This window comes from Sus scrofa, chromosome 1 (assembly GCF_054392235.1).
Source record: "Sus scrofa isolate SSC_HxYL_T2T_F1_AM1 chromosome 1, Sscrofa_HxYL_maternal_Yorkshire_Landrace_v2.0, whole genome shotgun sequence".
NCBI classification, from domain to species: Eukaryota; Metazoa; Chordata; class Mammalia; order Artiodactyla; family Suidae; genus Sus; species Sus scrofa.
The window spans coordinates 16,261,922-16,281,253 of NC_139383.1; the positions used below are offsets into that span (position 1 = coordinate 16,261,922).

The window sequence follows — 19,332 nt, forward strand, 5'->3', positions numbered from 1 at the left end:
GCGGCCTCGGGTGCGGCCGGGGTGGGGCCGGAGGCGGGGATGGCTTGGTGCCCAGCCGCCCGCGTTAGGTCCCGTTGCGGCTGCCCGGGACTGGCGGGATGGCCCGGCTGAGTCAGCGCCACCGCCTCTGCTGCGTGGCCTTTCTGATGCCGCGGGCTGCGCAACGCCTCTTTGCTGGGTTTGCCCTGCGGCCAGGCGGGCGGGGTGGGCCCCGGCGTGGTCGGTGTCGCGTGCCTCACTACAGCTCTGGTCACCCAGCGCGGTGAAAGGATGGTAGGGCCGATCTGGTTCCGCAGCTGCCGGTGGCTCTGCAGTCGCCGCTGGGTCAGCTGCTGCAAGCGGCGGGTCTGCTCCTATAGCTGTCCAGGTTGTTAGACGGTGGGCTTTCTCCGTCCTGCCTCACCCAACCCAATGAATGACTAATACATAGGTCAGTTAGATCCAGAGCTCCCTATGGTGGAGCTTGAATAACTGTAATAGAACTGGAAGGAAAAGGTCCTCTCTAACCCAAGTACTCCAGCCTTTGACTTGTGATAAGTAAGTTAGCGTTTGTGAGCAGAGACTTTGGGATCCTAGTTTGTTCTCAGCTGTAGAGCTTGAATTAGAAGAGTGGAAGAATACTGAGACATGGCGTGGGGGGTGGACTGTGGGGAATGCTGTGCTTCTCAGAACTTGTTAAAAATACTACAGTATCCTATGGCAAATGTGTTGTTCTCCCAACACAAGTGTGCATTTTCAGCTATTTAAGCCTCACAAATTCCACCGTTAGACTGGACACCAGCTTTCTTGCTATTAGCTGTGCAAGAGAATGAGTGAAAAGCTGACAAGGAACATTGCCTGTAGCATCCAACTCACTGACTTATAGTCAGAACCGAGAGTGGAAAAATCCAGTCATCATATCACTTAATACAATAAACTTTTAAGGAAGGAAATAAAGCTATGTCAAAACATCAGTGCCACTGTGTCAGCAACAATTTTCAAGCTTCTCACCAGTCCTTGGCAAATGTGACACTTATCTAACCCTAATCTGAAATATGTATTATTTCTTGGGATTCTGCAACAGTAAAGAAAAGTGTACTTCAATACTGGGGGCAAATTTTCAGTTCGGGACTCTAAATTTTCTATTTCATTATTAATTTCTTAATAATCTTGCAGTTAAAAGCAAAACACCAGTCAGTTTTCAATAAGAACCTGATAACTGTCTCCAAAGCTGACCTAGATGGATTGCATTTCCATGCGATGCTTCCACAAACTGGCTGTGAAATAGGACTACCAAGATCAGATAGACACAAAATCATGGCCCCATTTAAAGAAATAACCAACACAGTTATAGCTATAGTATAAAGGAGGTTTGTTTGGTTTTTTTTAAGATGAATATGTCCTATCTTTTGTAATAATAGGATTTACCTTCTAATTGGGGAGGTTTACATTTTTAAAAAAAGCTAGCAACAGGAAGCAAAATGTAAGTGCTCTTAGTGGTCTAGATATTAAGGGATATATTTATTTAGATCGTCTTGGGCTGAAGTAATAGGAAAAAAAAACTAGAGGAAGGAATTAATCCTTGAAAGATAGGGAAGATTCTGAGGCAGAAAGGAATTTTTTTTTAAGGGCGGAGGTAAGCAGTCGACGTTACATTTCAAAATCATCTTTAATTATATGCATAAATGAATTGAGGAAGGCTACAAAGGCAATGAGAGTCAAAATTATAACTGGGGTCTTCAGAATTCCAACTCGTTTGATAGTGTGTATTAAAAACCTTGAAGAGAAGGATTTGTTTGGGGGACAGGGAGAGAGAGGCTTTGAATAATAAATTGGTACGTTAATGGATGTACTTCCATGAGAATATAAGGATTTTGAATCTTTTCTATGCACGGTGAAATTCAAGACTTAATACTTAGGTGTGGCTATTAGAGCTTTTCTCTCGTTGACTCTTTTGCTTTTTGCTTTTTAATTTGTTATGCATTGCACAGTTACTGCAGAAATGCACCGCGTCACTGTTCACATGCTGACTTTGCAGGTTTGGAGCAGATCCTACAGCACGGGGACGGGCACACTCTTGCCTCTGTTCAGAGCCGCCTGGCTGAGGAAGAGCGTCCCAACTTCTTCCCACTTAGGGGCTGCTGGTTCTTTCCCCGCACTGGAGACGGAGGAAAATTGGCCCTCTGTAGCCACCGTCCTCTTGAGGTCCGGTCCAATCAAGGCTTAGCGGAAAGGGGCGGGACTGAGTGGCGCGCGCTGTGCTTCTACCTCTGCTTCTGCCTCTACCTCCCCCGGGTTGCTTTCAGCATGGAGGAAATTTATGCCAAGTTTGTGTCACAGAAAATCAGCAAGACCCGCTGGCGACCGCTATCTTCGGGGAGCCTGCAGACGGCGGAGACCTTCGCCACGGGCTCTTGGGACAATGAGGTACCCCTACTCCCGGGCCCCTGCCTCCTCTCTCCCTCCTAGAACTGCACCCCCGGCTGCCAGCGCGCGAACTCTCTCCGATTCTAGCTTCTCTCGCCCTTCTCTGTCCCCTGAATGCCTGTCTCATGCTCGGTTGCCCAGTATCTCAAAGCCATCGATGGTGTGTGTGTCTGAGTCTCGAATCTCGTTGTGTTTTCAAGGATTATCATCCCATTTGCCTAAAACGATTTTAAAACAAGGTTGATTGAAGGCAATGAAAATTTTAATTTCAGCGAGTTTGACGTGTATTTCGTCTTTGCTTTACAGGAAAATTATGTTTCACTGTGGTCTATTGGAGATTTGGGGAACGTGGACTCTGATGGAGGATTTGAAGGAGACCATCAGTTATTGTGTGACATCAGACACCATGGTGATGTAATGGATTTACAAGTAAGCCTGTGTAATAGCCAAAAGCTAACTTTAAAAAAAAAACAAAAAGAAAAAACTGAGAGTAATACATTTAGAAACATCAAGGACCTTAAAGTTTGTCTAGTCTCACCCCGGGTTCAGCAGAAACGGAGTTCTCTAAAGGTTATGTATGATTGGCCAGCATCATATAGACACTTATTGGCAGAATCAGGACAGGACTAGGGAATGTGGAGTTAATCCTAGCTTGTTGTTTGTTTAATTGACCCTACTATGTGCTAAGCACTGTTTTGGGAGCTTTACATAAGTAATTTAATTCTCATCACATGCTCGTGAATTAAATATTGTTATATCTATTTCACTAATGAGAAAACTGAGACTAAGATCTTTTGAGCATGTACTGTGTGGCAAATACTGTTCAAAGCACATTACATGTTTTTGCTTTTTGAATTCTCATGACACCCTGAGTAGGGATTAGTTCTCTGTCTTGCAGGTTTGCCAAGGCTTAGAGAACTTAACTTGGCTAAATCTCAAAACTAGTAATGAGTGGAAATGGAATTAAGTTTTCAAATTCTGATCTGTATGATTTCAAAGTCTCTGCATTTTCTTCTGTGGAGAATGATACTTTCCTAAACCTTTATTGTAGTGGTCCCAAATTAAATCAATTGTAGGTGTGCAGTTGAGGGGGGGATTATTGTTATTCACACTTGATGAAGATACTTTTATTTGTATGGCAGTTTTAATTTTCACATTTTATTTGCATAGCATTTAGAGACTTTGCATTTTAAAATTGTGACACTACTAATTGAGGTAAATAAATGGGGCTCTTCCCTACTATTATTTATGAATCTATAACAAGCAGGAATTTTGTATTTAGTTTTTTGACCAGGAAAGAATTGTAGCTGCTTCATCAACAGGATGTGTAACAGTTTTCCTTCACCATCCAAATAACCAGGTAAAGAACTTTTGTTGGAGAACTCAATTTTTGCATTTTAATTATTTTTAGGAAGGCTTAAAGAAAACTGTGCTTAATAATGACACAAATAATAAAGTTTAATAGTCTAAAAGCATGGAGGGGAAAAATGTTGTTATATCACCATCTTTTAGTAGATTAATTCCAGAATCATATTCGTGTGAACTTTCATTGAACTTAGGTATCTCTTAAATTCTATGAGATTATATTGAACAATGTGATAGTCTGGCAAGTCATTTTCCTGTACTTCTCTTTTAAGATCCTATTCTGGGAGTTCCCGGTGTGGCTCAGTGGTTAAAGAATCCGACTAGGAACCATGAAGTTGCGGGTTTGATCCCTGGCCTTGCTCTGTGGGTTAAGGATCCAGCATTGCTGTGAGCTGTGGTGCAGGTCGCAGACTCAGCTTGGATCTGGCGTTGCTGTGGCTGTGGTGTAGGCCGGTGGCTACAGCTCCAATTAGACCCCTGGCCTGGGAACCTCCATATGCCGTGGGTATGGCCCTGAAAAGACAGAAAGACAAAAAAAAAAAATCCTGTTCTGGTCTTTGAAGAAAGGAAGAGCACGGACTAGCACAGGCATCATGACAGAGACTAGGAATAGCTACTTTGCTTCTATGGATAGACCCTAGGTTTGAATTAGAAGAGAGGATACACTGTATGAAGGCTTGACATTTTTTCAATGCCTTTCTTGTGTGCCAAAGCCTAAGAGTGCTGACCCTCAGAGCATAGTGGTCAGGGCAGTCCTTTAAAATAGGCCCACTTGGAGTTCCCATCGTGGCACAGTGGTTAACGAATCTGACTAGGAACCATGAGGTCACCAGTTTGATCCCTGGCCTTGCTCAGTGGGTTAAGGATCCAGCATTGCCATGAGCTGTGGTGTAGGTTGCAGACGTGGCTCGGATCCTGAGTTGCTGTGGCTCTGGTGTAGGCCGGTGGCTACAGCTCCAATTAGACCCCTAGCCTGGGACTCTCCATGTGCTGAGGGAGCGGCCCTAGAAAAGGCAAAAAGACAAAAAAAATAACAAAAATAAAAAAAAAATAAAATAGGCCCACTTGAAGTTACAGTTTTAAGTTGTTGGAAGAGAATGCTTATTTAGATTTGGGGATTCTAATAGGCCTGCCTACTAAACATAAGACCCAAATCCTAAGTGTTTTTCTTAATGGAGTCATTTAGAAAGTGCTATAGAGCTTTATCTCTTAGATATAAGCCAGCTCCCTTAAGAATTTAGGGTTGCTTTTGAACACATAATTACCTAACCCTAAAAAACATTTCTTTAGTTTGAGCTAAGTTTGGGTGTTTGTTTTTGTTTTGTTTTGTTTTGTTTTTGTCTTTTTGCCTTTTCTAGGGCCGCTCCCGTGGCATATGGAGGTTCCCAGGCTAGGGGTCTAATCAGAGCTGTAGACGCTGGCCTACGCCAGACACACAGCAACGCTGGATCCTTAACCCACTGAGCAAGGCCAGGGATCAAACCCGCAACTTCATGGTTCCTAGTTGGATTCGTTAACCACTGAGCCACGGCAGGAACTCCAGTTTTTGTTTTTGTTTTTGTTTTTAGCAACACCCCTGGCATACAGAAGTTCCCAGGCCAGGGATAGCACCCACGCCACAGCAGTAACCAGAGAAATAACAGTGACAATACCGGAACCTTAACCCACCGAGGCACTAGGGAACTCCCTAGGATATTATTAAATAGCATTTCTTTTGAAACGAATCCACTGTATACTTAGCTTTAATAGTAGTTTCTAGACATTAACACTTGGGAATACAAAGGGAAAAAGTTATTATTTTTCTAGAAGGGTATAAGACAATTTTAAAACATACTTTAATTGGGGAATGTACTCATTTTTCAGAGCTTCGCTTGAATTAATCATATTCTCATTTCTGACACCTAGACTCTGTCAGTCAGCCAGCAGTGGACAACAGCTCACTACCACGCGGGTCCAGGCAGTCCTTCCTGTAGCAGTGCACCATGCACAGGTGTTGTCTGCAACAGCCCAGAAATTGTCACAGTTGGAGAAGATGGTCGAATAAATCTCTTCAGAGCTGATTACAAGGAAGCTATAAAAACTATAGGTAAAAAAAATCATATTTCTTTCGTCTGTTGCACAGTAGTGGCGTACATACCATGTGCTAAGTACACACAGTGCTAAGTGTTTGAGGGATTTAAAAATAAAGCAGAATCCCTTTATCAAGATAGTATATTGGTGGAGTTCCCTGGTGACCTAGCAGTTGAGGAGCCAGCATTGTCCATGCTATGGCTCGGATCACTGCTGTGGCTTGGTTTCAGTCCCTGGCCCAGGAACTTTCTCATGCCATGGGCATAGCCCAAAAAAAAAAAAGAGAGAGAGACAGTATATTGTTGAGGCCTGTGTAAAAGAATGACACAGAGGAAAGAGAAATTTCGGGGGAGGGAGACTAGAGGGGATTATTGGATAACAAATTGAGGGGCAGGTGGCAATTAATTTAATCTAGTTTCTACACCATAAATAATACTAAAAGGTGGTATACCAGATAAAGGGAATATCATGGAGGCAGGGTAAGGCCATTCAGAGAAGGACAGAAAGTATAGTTTGAACTGACTTTAGATATTTGTATAAGAGAAGTGCGAGATAAACCAGGAAAGGTAAATTGTCACGGTGTGAAGAATCTAATGCACACCTATAAAGGTTACATCTTGTTAGGTGGGCAGCTAAGGAGCCATTGAAAGTTTTTGGTCAAAAGGGTGCTGTACCCCCTGTCATGCTTTAGAAGGATTATTCTAGTGTAATAGTTCTCAACCATGCTTTGCACAGACTTGCCCATCACCTTAGACCTCCTAACTCAGAACCTCTTTGAATTGAGCACATAAAGCAGTTTTTAATGTTTTTATGATTTTCACTTCAGAGGAACACAATTTGTTTAACTCTTAAGGACCTGGTGGCAGTTTGGAGGAATGTCCCATAAGTCTATAACTAAGTGGCATAAGTTTAAACACGCTAGGAAAAAGAAAAGGACCATGAAAGCAATCAGAAAGGACTTCATAGAGGAGGAGAGAGCTGATGAGGATAAAAATGAATAGATTTGAGATGAGTCAGTGAAATAATAAAGGGTCAGAATGAGGAACCAGTGTTTGACCTAACAGTACAGAGGTGCTGGATTAAGCAGTAGTGGGAGATAAAATTAGGTATAGAGGAGTTTGAATGACTATCAGAAATGGAGGGTAACGATCTTAAGTGGAAATAGAGAAATACAGGAAAGCTTAGCCCTCTATTTGGAAAATAGTTCAGGTGTCCTGCGGGTGATATAGTTTTTCTATCAAAGAGAGTCCATTTTAATATGTATATTACTGGATATTTCTGTAGAAATTTTACTGATTTATTTTGTAATATTTCAGTCAATAGAGGGAATGCAGTTTAAGATTTTCATGGAAAAGGGGGACCCGTTAACACACACTGCTGTTTTTTATATTGTAGACAATGCAGATAGCAGTACACTCCATGCTGTAACCTTCCTTCGAACTCCTGAGATTCTTACAGTAAATTCAATTGGACAGTTAAAAATATGGGATTTTAGACAACAAGGAAATGAACCCTCTCAGATATTATCACTGTAAGTTTTGATTTATAATTTTAGTATAAAGTTAATTTATTTAATTGTTTATAGCAACTTTAAATCATATATTTTAATTGCACGTTAGAATAATCCCTCATTAAATTTGATAAAGCAAGTATAATTGACACTCGAACAACATAGTTAGGGTCACCAACCCTCTATGTACTGTAGATTACGTAAAACTTACAGTTGGCCTCCATGTACCCAGAATCCTCTAACAGAGTTCCACATTCCCCAGATGCAACCAACTGCAGATCATGTAGTATTATTTAATTGAAAAATACTCACATATTGGAGTTCACGTCATGGCTCAGTGGTTAACAAATCTGACCTGGAACCATGAGGTTGCAGGTTCGATCCCTGGCCTTGCTCAGTGGGATAAGGATCCAGCGTTGCCATGAGCTGTGGTGTAGGTCTCAGACATGGCTTGGATCTGGTGTTGCTGTGGCTCTGGTGCAGGCCGGTGGCTACAGCTCCGATTCAACCCCTGGCCTGGGAACCTCCATATGCCGTGGGTACAGCCCTAAAAAGAAGACAAAAGACCAAAAAAAAAAAAGAAAAAGAAAAATACTCACATATTAAGTGGATTCATGTTGTTCAAGGGTCAACTCTATAATTTGGTGGGCTTAGTACTACCATGCTGCATTCAGCATGTTGTATTGATTGAAAAGTTTATATTATCTCTTGGAATTTTATATTATTTAATGAGGAACTTATTTTTCTCATCAAATGATTTTATTTATTAATTTTTGGTTTTGTTTTTGGGGGCTGAACCTACAGCATATGAAGGTTCCCAGGCTAGGGGTCTAATCTAAGCTACAGCTGCTGGCCTATACCACAGCCACAGCAACGCCAGATCCTTAACTCACTGAGTGAGGCCAGGGATCCAACCCACAACCTCATGGTTCCTAGTCGGATTCGTTAACCACTGCGCCACGACGGGAACTACCAAATGATTTTATTAATAGTGGGTATAATACACTCTAGATGTGATTGGGAGAAAAATACAATCAGAGATTTTTTTCTGAGCAGAAACCCCTTTTCCATGTGTAAACTTGTCTTCTCTAATAAGAAAATAACATGTATCAAGCTGAAAAAAAGTATAAGAACTAAGACGTAAATAAAGTAGAAATAAGGAATATGCTGTTTAGTTGGTACATAATGTTTTTAAAAAGCCAAGAAATGGAAATATTTCACATATCAAGTTATCTTGCTCCTTGTGCCTCCAAATTGAAGAGAGAATGAGTAACTTTGGCCTTTAATTCCCTCTCCCAAAATTCTACTATTTAGAAATATACTTAATGTAGTCAGTTTTTGACATGATTTAAGTTTAGCTAGTAGCTTCAGCCTGAAGTTATCATTTAGTTCCTGGAATGAAACATGTTTCTTGGGTTATTCAAAGATCCATCATATTTTACTCCTTTTTGAAGTCATTGTATCTCCCGTTAAAGGACCGGTGACCGAGCGCCGCTCCACTGTGTGGATAGACATCCCAACCAGCAGCATGTGGTAGCTACTGGTGGCCAGGATGGAATGTTGAGTATTTGGGATGTAAGACAAGGTACAATGCCTGTGTCTCTACTGAAGGCTCATGAAGCTGAAAGTAAGTATTGTGGAAATAAGTGTATTTTTGGGGGGTGAACTATATAATATTGTAAGCAACTTTTCTTTTCTTTTTTTTTTTTTTCTGTCTTTTGTCTGTTTAGGGCCGCACCTGCGGCATATGGAGGTTCCCAGGCTAGGGGTCCAATCTGAGCTACAGCCACCGGCCTACACCACAGCCACAGCAATGCCAGATCCGAGCCGCATCTGCAACCTACACCACAGCTCACAGCAACGCTGGATCCTTAACCCACTGAGCAAGGCCAGGGATCCAGCCCACAACTTCATGGTTCCTAGTCAGATTCATTAACTACTGCGCCACGACGGGAACTCCGTAAGCACCTTTTCAAAATGTTACATATGGATCGTTCTCCATCAGAGCTTTTGATTGAATTGTATAAATTTGTGATGATTAATCTTTTTTTGACATTCACATTCTTTACCATGTTTTATTATTACACACAACTCGCTGTGATTATCCTTATATGTTCATCTTTATGTGCTTTTTTTTAGGGTAATTTTTTAGAAATAGAATTGATGAGCCAAAAGTTAATATAATTTTGAAGTTGTGATTCATGTTGTCAAAATACTCTATGTAAAAATAATACCAGTTTATGTTGCCATACCTGGCCAGGAAGTGAGAATGCACATTTCATTTATTTTTTTTTAGGGCCACACCTGTGGCACATGGAGGTTCCCACGCTAGGGGTTGGAGCTGTAGCTGCTGCTGGCCTATACCAAATTCACAACAATGCCGGATCCTTAACCCAGTGAGCAAGGTCAGGGATCGAACCTGCGTCCTCTGGATGCTGGTCATATTCCTTTCCACTGAGCCACAACAGGAACTTCAAGAATCCACTTTTCCCGTGCAAATGCAGGCTGTTATTTTTAATATTTGCTAATCCATGTGTTCTTCAATTTATTTTTATAACTTTTTTTTTTTTTTTTTTTTTTGCTTTTTTTAGGGCCACACCCATGGCATATGGAGATTCCCAGGCTGAAACGGAGCTATAGCTGCTGGCCACAGCCACAGCCACAGCAACACAGGATCTGAGCTGTGTTTGCAACCTACACCTCGATTCATAGCAATGCTGGATCCTTAACGCACTGAGGGAGGCCAGGGATCAAACCTGTGTCCTCATGGATGCTAGTTTGATTCGTTAACCACTGAGCCACGAAAGGAACTCCAACTTTTTTTCCTTTTAACGAGAACAAAAGATATAGTTTTTTTTTTTAATGTTTGTATTTTGTTTTTCATTTTTGGTTTTTGTGGGGTTTTTGTCTTTTGTCCTTTTAGGGCCACACCCACGGCATATGGAGGTTCCCAGGCTAGGAGTCTAATCGGAGCTACAGCTGCTGGCCTATGTTGGAACCACAGCAACGCCAGATCCAAGCCTCGTCTGTGACCTACACCACAGCTCATGGCAACACCAGATCCTTAACCCACTGAGCGAGGCCAGGGATCGAACTTGCAACCTCATGATTCCTAGCCGGATTCATTAACCACTGTGCCACGACGGGAACTCCAGTCTTTTGTTTTTTTAATGTTCATGTTTTTTAATGTTTGTCTTTTGATTTTGGTAGCGATTCTTTGGCTGAACAGAAATTTTTCATTTTATCACCACCTGCTAGAGTGGATTATAATTTTAAATTCTGACTTAAGTTGCTATTAATGCTTAAATAAAAGTATAAAAGAGAAAACAGTATACCAGTATTGTAACTCTTCAGTCTGAGTAAGTTTCACATGATTACTTTGGAAAGGTAAGTGATTTTTAAGATTATTTACTAAGCAAATGAAAGGATAGAAATTTTTTCCCTCTTCTAGGGAGTCTTTTGCTAACCCAGCGGTAGTTAGAATTATAACCTTTCAGATCTCTTCTTACCAGCCCGTTTTTAACTGCCAGCCTGTATTGTTAAGTCGTGTAGACACAGAAGTGTAGTGTCTTGTATGTGTTTTGCATTTATCCTGACTCTTGGCTAGAAATGAAATATGATGTATTATAGAGGTTTGTTTTCTAATTTGAAGGTATATAAATCCATAAGCATCTAGATTTGGGCAGTCTGCTAATGGCTCTGCAGGCTATTTTGTCTCACTTTGTTTTAATCAAACAGTACTTGATACAGAGACTTACCTAGAACACATTCTTTTCCTGTGGCAGACGGCCTTTTTTGTTTTGCGGCAGGATGTTTGATTGAGGTAACCGTCAGAATGAAAATGCCAGCTAGCTTGACATATGTCTTGCACTTTTTATGCTACACTCTGGGCACTCTCTGTGCTGCCTCTCTAAGGTCACTTAACCCAGAATCACAGATGCCTTGTTCATAGACGACTGTTACCTTCATGCTGCAGGCAACCTCCTAAGGCGTCCTGGCTAGTCCTTGGCTCCCAGATGTCTGTTGGCACACAAAGTTCTCTGAAAGTTTAGAGCTTGAGGAATCCCCAGTCCCAAGTTGGCTTCTTAAAAGTCCTTCATCTGAAACCAGATCTGGATTTTTGAATCATTTCCAGGTTTTGGTTTGCTGGGAGCTAGTTTCTATTTCTGCGATACAGGCCAGAAGTCCAGAGTCCTGGCACAAGCCAAAATTGCACTCTGCCTCTTAGCAGTTCATCTGGCTACTACTGTTATCGCCCTCTCCCTCTCTTTTTCCAATAATATAACCTTTATATGTTAATGACACAGGAATTGAAAGTAAGAGAACTTAACAATTTTTTAAAAATTTTCAGAATTATCTATCCATTGTCATACTTTTCCATAAAAAAAGTAATAGGTCAAGTGATTAGCATTTATTTTCATTCATTTGCTGGCCCAAGACACAAGTAGATTTAATTGACTTCTTTCTCCTATCTACATGTTTTAGCCATTTGGAGAGTTATGTCTTTTCTTTGATCCTAAAGCCTTTGGTACTTATCACAGGATTGGGGTTTGAAGGCATATCATGGAGGTTAATGGAAGACGATGCCTGGAGACAGGGTTTTAATGTTGGTTCAACTGATATACACGGGAATAAGCTTCTTGGTCCTTATCTTTCAGTGTGGGAAGTTCACTTTCACCCATCCAACCCAGATCATCTCTTTACTTGTTCTGAAGATGGATCTCTCTGGCATTGGGATGCCTCCACAGATGTACCTGAGAAATCATCGCTCTTTCACCAAGGTAAAGAGTTTTAATGAAGATTCTCTTGTGTAAATTTATTATATTTTTCAATACCAGAATTAGAAATTCTCACATATTTCTAACATTAAGGTGTTTCCCTTCTGTGGCCTCAGGGTAAATTCTAGGGTCATAGGGCTTGAAATCTGAGAGTCAGAAACTTACCACTATACTGCTGATGACTAGAAATGCTATTAGCTGGGCAGCCAGGGCTCTTGTCTGTGAGTACATTATTGTGGGCCCTCATGCCATACGTAGGCTAGGCATGGACAACTTTCTTATATTGCATTGTCAAGGGTGTAGGGCAAAACAAAAGTTCATCTTTTATGTATAAGGTACTGGTTTCTCCAGACTATAAGGGCCTGTCTCCTGATTAAAGACAGTGGTAAGTAAAAGTCAGCCATACCTGCGGCATATGGAGGTTCCCAGGCTAGGGGGTGAATCGGAGCTGTAGCTGCCAGCCTACACCAGAGCCACAGTAACGAGGGATCCGAACCGTGTCTGCGACCTACACCACAGCTCACGGCAACACCAGATCCTTAACCCACTGAGCAAGGGCAGGGATCGAACCCGCAACTTCATGGTTCCTAGTCGGATTCGTTAACCACTGAGCCACGCCGGGAACTCCCATCAAGGGTGTTTTTGTTTTTGTTTTTCACATTTTCTAAGCTTCTTGTTTTTTTGAGTTTGTCTATGGTTCCATTCATTCAGCAAATATTTACCAAACACTGTCTTGTACTGGGCACTCTTCTAGGTGTTAGAGCCTACGACACTGAGCAGAAAAGCCTTGAAACACGCAGGGCAAATATTCCAGTAGAGAGTAAGTCAGTAGATAATGTTTTGGTAAAAGTCTAACCAGAAAAACAGAAACTAGCCTAGATTTAGAGGGAATTGGTTTCACATATATTAGAAGAGCTAGAAGAACAAGGGGAATAGGAGGGATGCTGGAAGAGCAAAGAAGAGGAATGCGCAGAAATGAACAATTGCTAAAACTGCTGCTGCACCATTGGAAGTGCTGTCGGAGTTGGTTTTGGATCAGCAGAAGAGGTGCCCCCTAAGCCAGGGCTGGTATTACTGCCTGTGTGGTCGTACCTGGAGCTTCTCCCCATCCCAGTCACCCACAGTAATACCTCCCGTGGGCAGGGTCCACCTGGAAGGCAGAAGGCAAGGGAGTGTGGAAAATGGAGTTTGTCTCTATGACACATAGTAGAGCACAGCTAAGTAGAAAAGGAGACCAAAGCAGAAAGGAAAAGTACTGGACCAAATACCCTGATGACTGTGAAGAAGTGTGTGGAAAGTAGGATAAAGTGTGTGGAAAGTAGGATAAAGAATTAGCCGGGGGAGGGGCCGCTGGGCAGAGAGAACAGATTTGAGCAGAGATCTGAAGAAGTAAAGGTACAAGCGCCAGGAAAGTATTCCAGGTAGAAGACACAGCAAGGAGACAGAACAGCAAGGAGGCCTTTGTGGCTGCAGTTCAGTGATTGGGTGTGGAAGAGGGACCAGATAGTGAGAGGAAGCTCAAGAGCAGGACTCTGTTGACTGGGTTGAGGCCTACAGAATTTTTTTCTAAGTGTGGTAGAAAGCCACTGGAGAATTTTGAGCAGGGGAGTGGCATAATCAACTCGTGTTTTTCCCAAGAATGACTTTGGCTACTGCATGGAAAATAGACTGCGGGGAGGGATGGTAAAGGTGGAAGCAGAGAGAGCAGGGAGGAGACTTAGCACAGTGGTTCTAAGGCTAATTTTCACAGTACTCAAAAGTAATGTAAAATATAGGAGCAGAAAAGATAAAAATGAAGAGGAAAGGAGCTCCCTTCATGGCTCAGCAGTTAATGAATCCAACTAGGATCCATGAGGATGCGGGTTCGATCCCTGGCCCTGCTCAGTGCGTTAAGGATCTGGCGTTGCTGTGAGCTGTGGTGTAGGTTGCAGATGCAGCTCAGATCTGGCGTTGCCATGGCTGTGGTATAGGCCAGCCACTACAGCTCTGATTCGACCTGTTGCCTGGGAACTTCCATGTGCCAAGGGTATGGCCCCAAAAAGAAAAAAAAATCAATCAGCAATATTTAAACCCACTGATCTTTTTCTTTTTCTTTTTTTTAAAACCCACTAAGTTTTAAGCTTCAAGGTATCAAGGACTTTGCCCTGTATTCCCAGCACTTAGCACAGAGCCTGGCATATATAATAGGTACTCAGCCATTTGGTGAATAAATGAAATCTGTCCTTATTTGATCTGGAAAGAAAATTGCAAATGATGGCTAAAACTAAAATATACTGCTTCTGCCCCCACTTAATCCTATATTAAATGCAGGAGTTCCTGTCGTGGCTTAGCGGAAACAAATATGACTAGCATCCATGAGGATGTAGGTTCGATCCCTGGCCTCGCTCAGTGGGTTAAAGATCCAGCATTGCTGTGAGCTGTGATGTAGGCTGGCAGGTGTAGCTCCGATTCACCCCCTAGCCTGGGACCCTCCATATGCCAGGTGTGGCCCTAAAAGACCAAAAAATATGCAGACCACTGTCAGAGATAAAAGTTTACAATCCGGTAGTGTTGTAAAATTCTACTTTTAAGAACATTTACCTAAATAAAGGCTGAGAAGAGTTCCCGTCGTGGTTCAGTGGTTAATGAATCCGACTAGGAACCATGAGGTTGCGGGTTCGGTCCCTGCCCTTGCTCGGTGGGTTAACGATCGGCGTTGCCGTGAGCTGCAGTGTAGGTCGCAGACGAGGCTCGGATCCCGTGTTGTTGTGGCTCTGGTGTAGGCCAGTGGCTACAGCTCCAATTTGACTCCTAGTCTGGGAACCTCTATATGCCATGAGCATTTTTACCATTTCTTGGGAGCGATGTTTTTTGGCATACTTATCTAGAAATACATCCAAAAATTTTCTTATGATCACTTCGTTTTTTTGACTATCTAAGAGCTTAGATGTCTGTATATTATCTACATTTACTCTACTTGTCTTTTGGCCATTTTGCTATATTTCTGAGACTTTCCATTAAAGAATAAACAGGAAGACAAAGTCAAAATGAATCTTCTCCTTTGCTGAAGTTTTCAAGTTTGATAGCCATTTTATCTCATGGAAATTTGAGTGTTTAATATCACTGAATAGATCTTTGGTCAGAAATGGTGATGTGAATCATTACAAAATAAACTAAGATAAAATAAAATATAAAAAAAAAAGAAAGGGTGATGTGTTGGAGTTCTCTTGTGGCTCAGCGGATTACGGATCTGGCGTTGTCACTGCTGTGGTGCTGGTTTGACCCCTGGCCTGAGAATTTCCATATGCTGCAGCACAGCTGGGAAATAAAGAAGTTTAAACCTTGCCTTTTTTAAATGTGAGAATTTCAGATGTTTACTAGGATAAATTTAATCTTAAAAAAATGTTTTCCTCTTTTTTTTCCCCAGGAGGAAGAAGCAGTACTTTTTTGTCTCATAGCATTAGTAACCAGACTAATGTTCACCAATCTCTTATAAGCTCCTGGCTCAGCACTGATCCTGCCAGAGACCGTATTGAAATCACAAGCTTGCTTCCAAGCAGGACTTTGTCTGTGAACAGTTTGGATGTTTTAGGTCCTTGTCTTGTTTGTGGAACCGATGCAGAAGCAATTTATGTTACTAGACAACTTTTTTCATGAAGCAACTATAAGATTTCAGGTAAAACATACAGTTAGAACCTTTCAAATTCCAACTTCTATGCAAATTTTTATTGTTAGCAAATGTGAACTTTACAGGGGAAGCGTCCATAAACTATCGTTAATGTTTATGCCCTGTTTTGGCTTGTTAGTTGAATATTCCTCTAACAGTTGTTAGAGTCTAGTTGATAACCAATGGCAAAATAATTGAAACGTGTGGAAGAATGTCAGAGGGATCCTTGTGCTGGTAAATGTAGCACTTTCAAAACAATTCTGGACAGCTTGTGGAACCAGCTCTACATTTTTGATGATGTAGGGCTTAATAATGTCAAACCACCAGTGGGTTCCTAATCTTTTTTATCAGCAGTATGTGGGATATACCCCTCCCTGGTGGCATTAGCCCTTGTTAGTCTTTATTCCTTTTACTGCACATGTTTTCTGCAGTTCCTCCACATTTTATTTCCTTAGTGATTTCAATAAACTTTTTCAGAAAGATTTTTTTTTTTCTGTCTTTTGTTGTTTTAGGGCTGCACCTACGGCATATGGAAGTTCCCATGCTAGGGGTCTAATTGGAGCTGTAGCTGCCAGCCTACACCACAGCCATAGCAACACCAGGTCCAAGCTGCGTCTGCGACCTACACCACAGCTCATGGCAATGCCAGATCCTTAACCCACTGAGCAAGGCCAGGGATTGAACCCGCAACCTCATGGTTCCTAGTCAGATTCGTTAACCACTGAGCCACGACGGGAACTCCCCAGAAAGAATTTAATGGAGCAAAAATGACAAATTTTTTGTAGTGTTCAGATTTTTTTCAAGTTGAAAATGTTTTGACACATTCCTTTATTAGAATAGGTTTGAACAGAATTTTGTCAACTCCTTAGATTCATCTTCATTTTTCTTGAAAAGAAAAAAGACAAATACATTTATCCTAAGGATTTTGCTCTTTTTTTACACTGTATTTGAAAATTGCTGAACTGGACATTGTGCAATAAAATAGAATTTGACATTGATGAGTAAGCTGACTTCCAAACTGATATTTGATGGGTAATATGTATGAGACTAGTATGATGGGGTGGTAAGAATAAAGAGTTTTTCCATCTTTATCTTTATCCAAAATGTTAATGATACCCTAACATGCAGCATTTTAAGACAATTTAATGACATTGTGTTTCCAAAGTTTGTTAGATTAAATGCATTATTGAACTGTAAGACCTTAATGACAAATCACTCCTATTATACAAATAAACTCTATGTTTATTTACAATTCCAATAATAGTAATTATGAAGTTTTGGGGTTTTACCCCAATAAATATTTTCAATTTTTTTTTAATGGCCACACCCACAGCATATGGAATTCCCAGGCCAGAGATTGTATCTGAGCCACAGCTATGGCAATGCTAGATCCTTTAACCCACTGCACTGGGCCAGGGATGGAATCAGAGTTACAGCTGCCGGCCTACACCACAACCACAGCAACGCAGGATCTGAGCCTCGTCTTTGACCTACACCATTGCTGACACCAATGCCAGATCCTTAACCCACTGATCGAGGCCAGGGATTGAACCTGAGTCCTCATGGATACTAGTCTAATTCATTAACTGCTGAGCCATGACAGGAACTCTGCTGGTAGGCTTTTTTTTTGTGTGTGTGTGTGTGTGTGTTTTTGCTATTTCTTTGGGCCGCTCCTGCAGCATATGGAGGTTCCCAGGCTAGGGGTCCAATCGGAGCTGTAGCCACTGGCCTACGCCAGAGCCACAGCAACGCGGGATCCGAGCCGCGTCTGTAACCTACACCACAGCTCACGGCAACGCCGGATCCTTAACCCACTGAGCAAGGGCAGGGACCGAACCCGCAACCTCATGGTTCCTAGTCGGATTTGTTAACCACTGCGCCACGACGGGAACTCCCTGGTAGGCATTTTTAATCTGTTTATAGTTTCAGTGCTAGGGCTGATTTTTAAAACTCTGTTGTCACTGAAGTCATTCAGGAGTTCTCTTGTGGTGCAGCAGGTTAAGAATCCAGCGTTATCACTGCACCGGCTTCTGTTGCTGATTTGGCGTGGGTTTGATCCCTGGTGGGGGAACTTCATATGCTGTGGACAAGGGCAAAAAAAACCCCCAGAGTCATTCATTATGGAAAAAAACATTCAAAAGAAAATTTTAAGTACTTAGAATCTGAAACAGAGAATACTTTTCATACCTTTTTCTATTCATGAATGTATATGATTTCCTTGTTAAAAAAATGAAATATACGTGTATTTGTGGATGCACATTCTCTAGCAGTGAACGCATGGATTCAATAAAAAAATATATATAGCTAAGAATTGTCCTTTGACTTTACATTTCCCTTTGTATGAATGTCTCACTGCAGCCTAAGGGGCAGTGTCTCTCTCTTCACCCAGTGCAGGCACCCTCCCATTCCGCTCAGCAGGCTAACGTCCTTGCTTGGAATGAGCCCAGAGTCGATCTCATTCCTGGAAGACACTAGCTCCCAGGTGGCACATTTCCCATGTACAGCGAGTGGCAAATTTGTTGTACCTCTGCTTTGATCCATAGTATCTGCTGCTGTAAAGTTTGAAAGTTTCATATATGAAACCTCCCTTTCCAGCAGCAATGTGTATAGTTTCCTTTGATCATTACAGTAAATAATTGGTCGAGGGAGGGAAGCAGACACGCAGGCTTATTTAGCATACTAGATTGGACTGGAAAGAAGTTTGAAGTTTGAAGCTTTGCTTTGATTTATGGGTATTTTTAGTCATAAGTATCAGAAAGTACATTTGGATAGTGTTACATTTTCCATCAATTGATGAATTCTGCCAGGCTTAATAAGAAACAAGTTTTATGTAGAATAAATAAAACCCTAATTTATGAATTTGCTCATTCTCGCTTACTGCCTTTATTCATGAAGCTATCAAATAGAATTTCTTTTGAGGATTAGAGGATGGCAGAGGTAAGAGATATTTTGGAGAGCATCTCCACCCTAAATTCAGTCATCACTTCCATACCATTCCCAACTCACTGTCATCCAGCCTTGACTTGAAAATATACCATGTGAGTTCCCTGGTGGTCTCGTGGTTAGGATTTGGCCCTTTTCCCACTGTGGCCCTGGTTCAATCCCTGGTCTGGGAACTGAGATCCCACATTAAGCCACTGCACACCTCAGCCAAAAAGAAATTATATTTTATATGTACAAACACACACACACACACACACACCACAATAAAGTTGCCAATTTCCCAATGTAACCTTCTCATTTATATAGATCTGATACAGCATTATGGCAGGGTTTTAATGTGTGAGTGAGATCTAAAACAATGATAAAAAAAAGGTAGAATCATGGAGTCCTCCTCTGGCACAGTGGGTTAAGGATCCATTGTTGTCTTTGCAGCAGCTTGGGTTGCTTCTGTGGCACAGGTTTGATTCCTGGCTCAGGAATTTCCACATGCCATAGGCATGGCCAAAAAAAATAAAATAAAATTTAAAAAATAAAAATAGAAAAGGTAGAACCATATTATTGTGGGTTAACGAAATGATCATGTGAACCTACTGTGAGACAGAACCTATCACCAT

General features: G+C 41.6%; 1 protein-coding gene across 4 annotated transcripts; it reads left to right on the forward strand.

Moving 5' to 3' along the window:
* The first annotated feature begins 25 nt into the window (after positions 1–25).
* NUP43 (nucleoporin 43) lies at positions 26–18,083 on the forward strand. Of its 4 annotated transcripts, none has more exons than XM_085023892.1 (10): positions 26–537; positions 2,018–2,184; positions 2,320–2,406; positions 2,713–2,835; positions 3,689–3,766; positions 5,677–5,857; positions 7,237–7,372; positions 8,827–8,978; positions 12,010–12,132; positions 15,536–18,083. In XM_085023892.1, exons 4-10 carry the CDS (start codon positions 2,824–2,826, stop codon positions 15,763–15,765), a joined length of 912 nt encoding a protein of 303 aa, XP_084880018.1. In that variant the 5' UTR covers positions 26–537; positions 2,018–2,184; positions 2,320–2,406; positions 2,713–2,823; the 3' UTR covers positions 15,766–18,083. The 4 variants fall into 4 exon arrangements, with proteins under 4 accessions (XP_084880018.1, XP_084880017.1, XP_084880024.1 ...); XM_085023891.1 differs by having other exon boundaries at positions 26–367; XM_085023898.1 differs by lacking the exon at positions 2,018–2,184.
* The last annotated feature ends 1,249 nt before the right edge of the window (positions 18,084–19,332 follow it).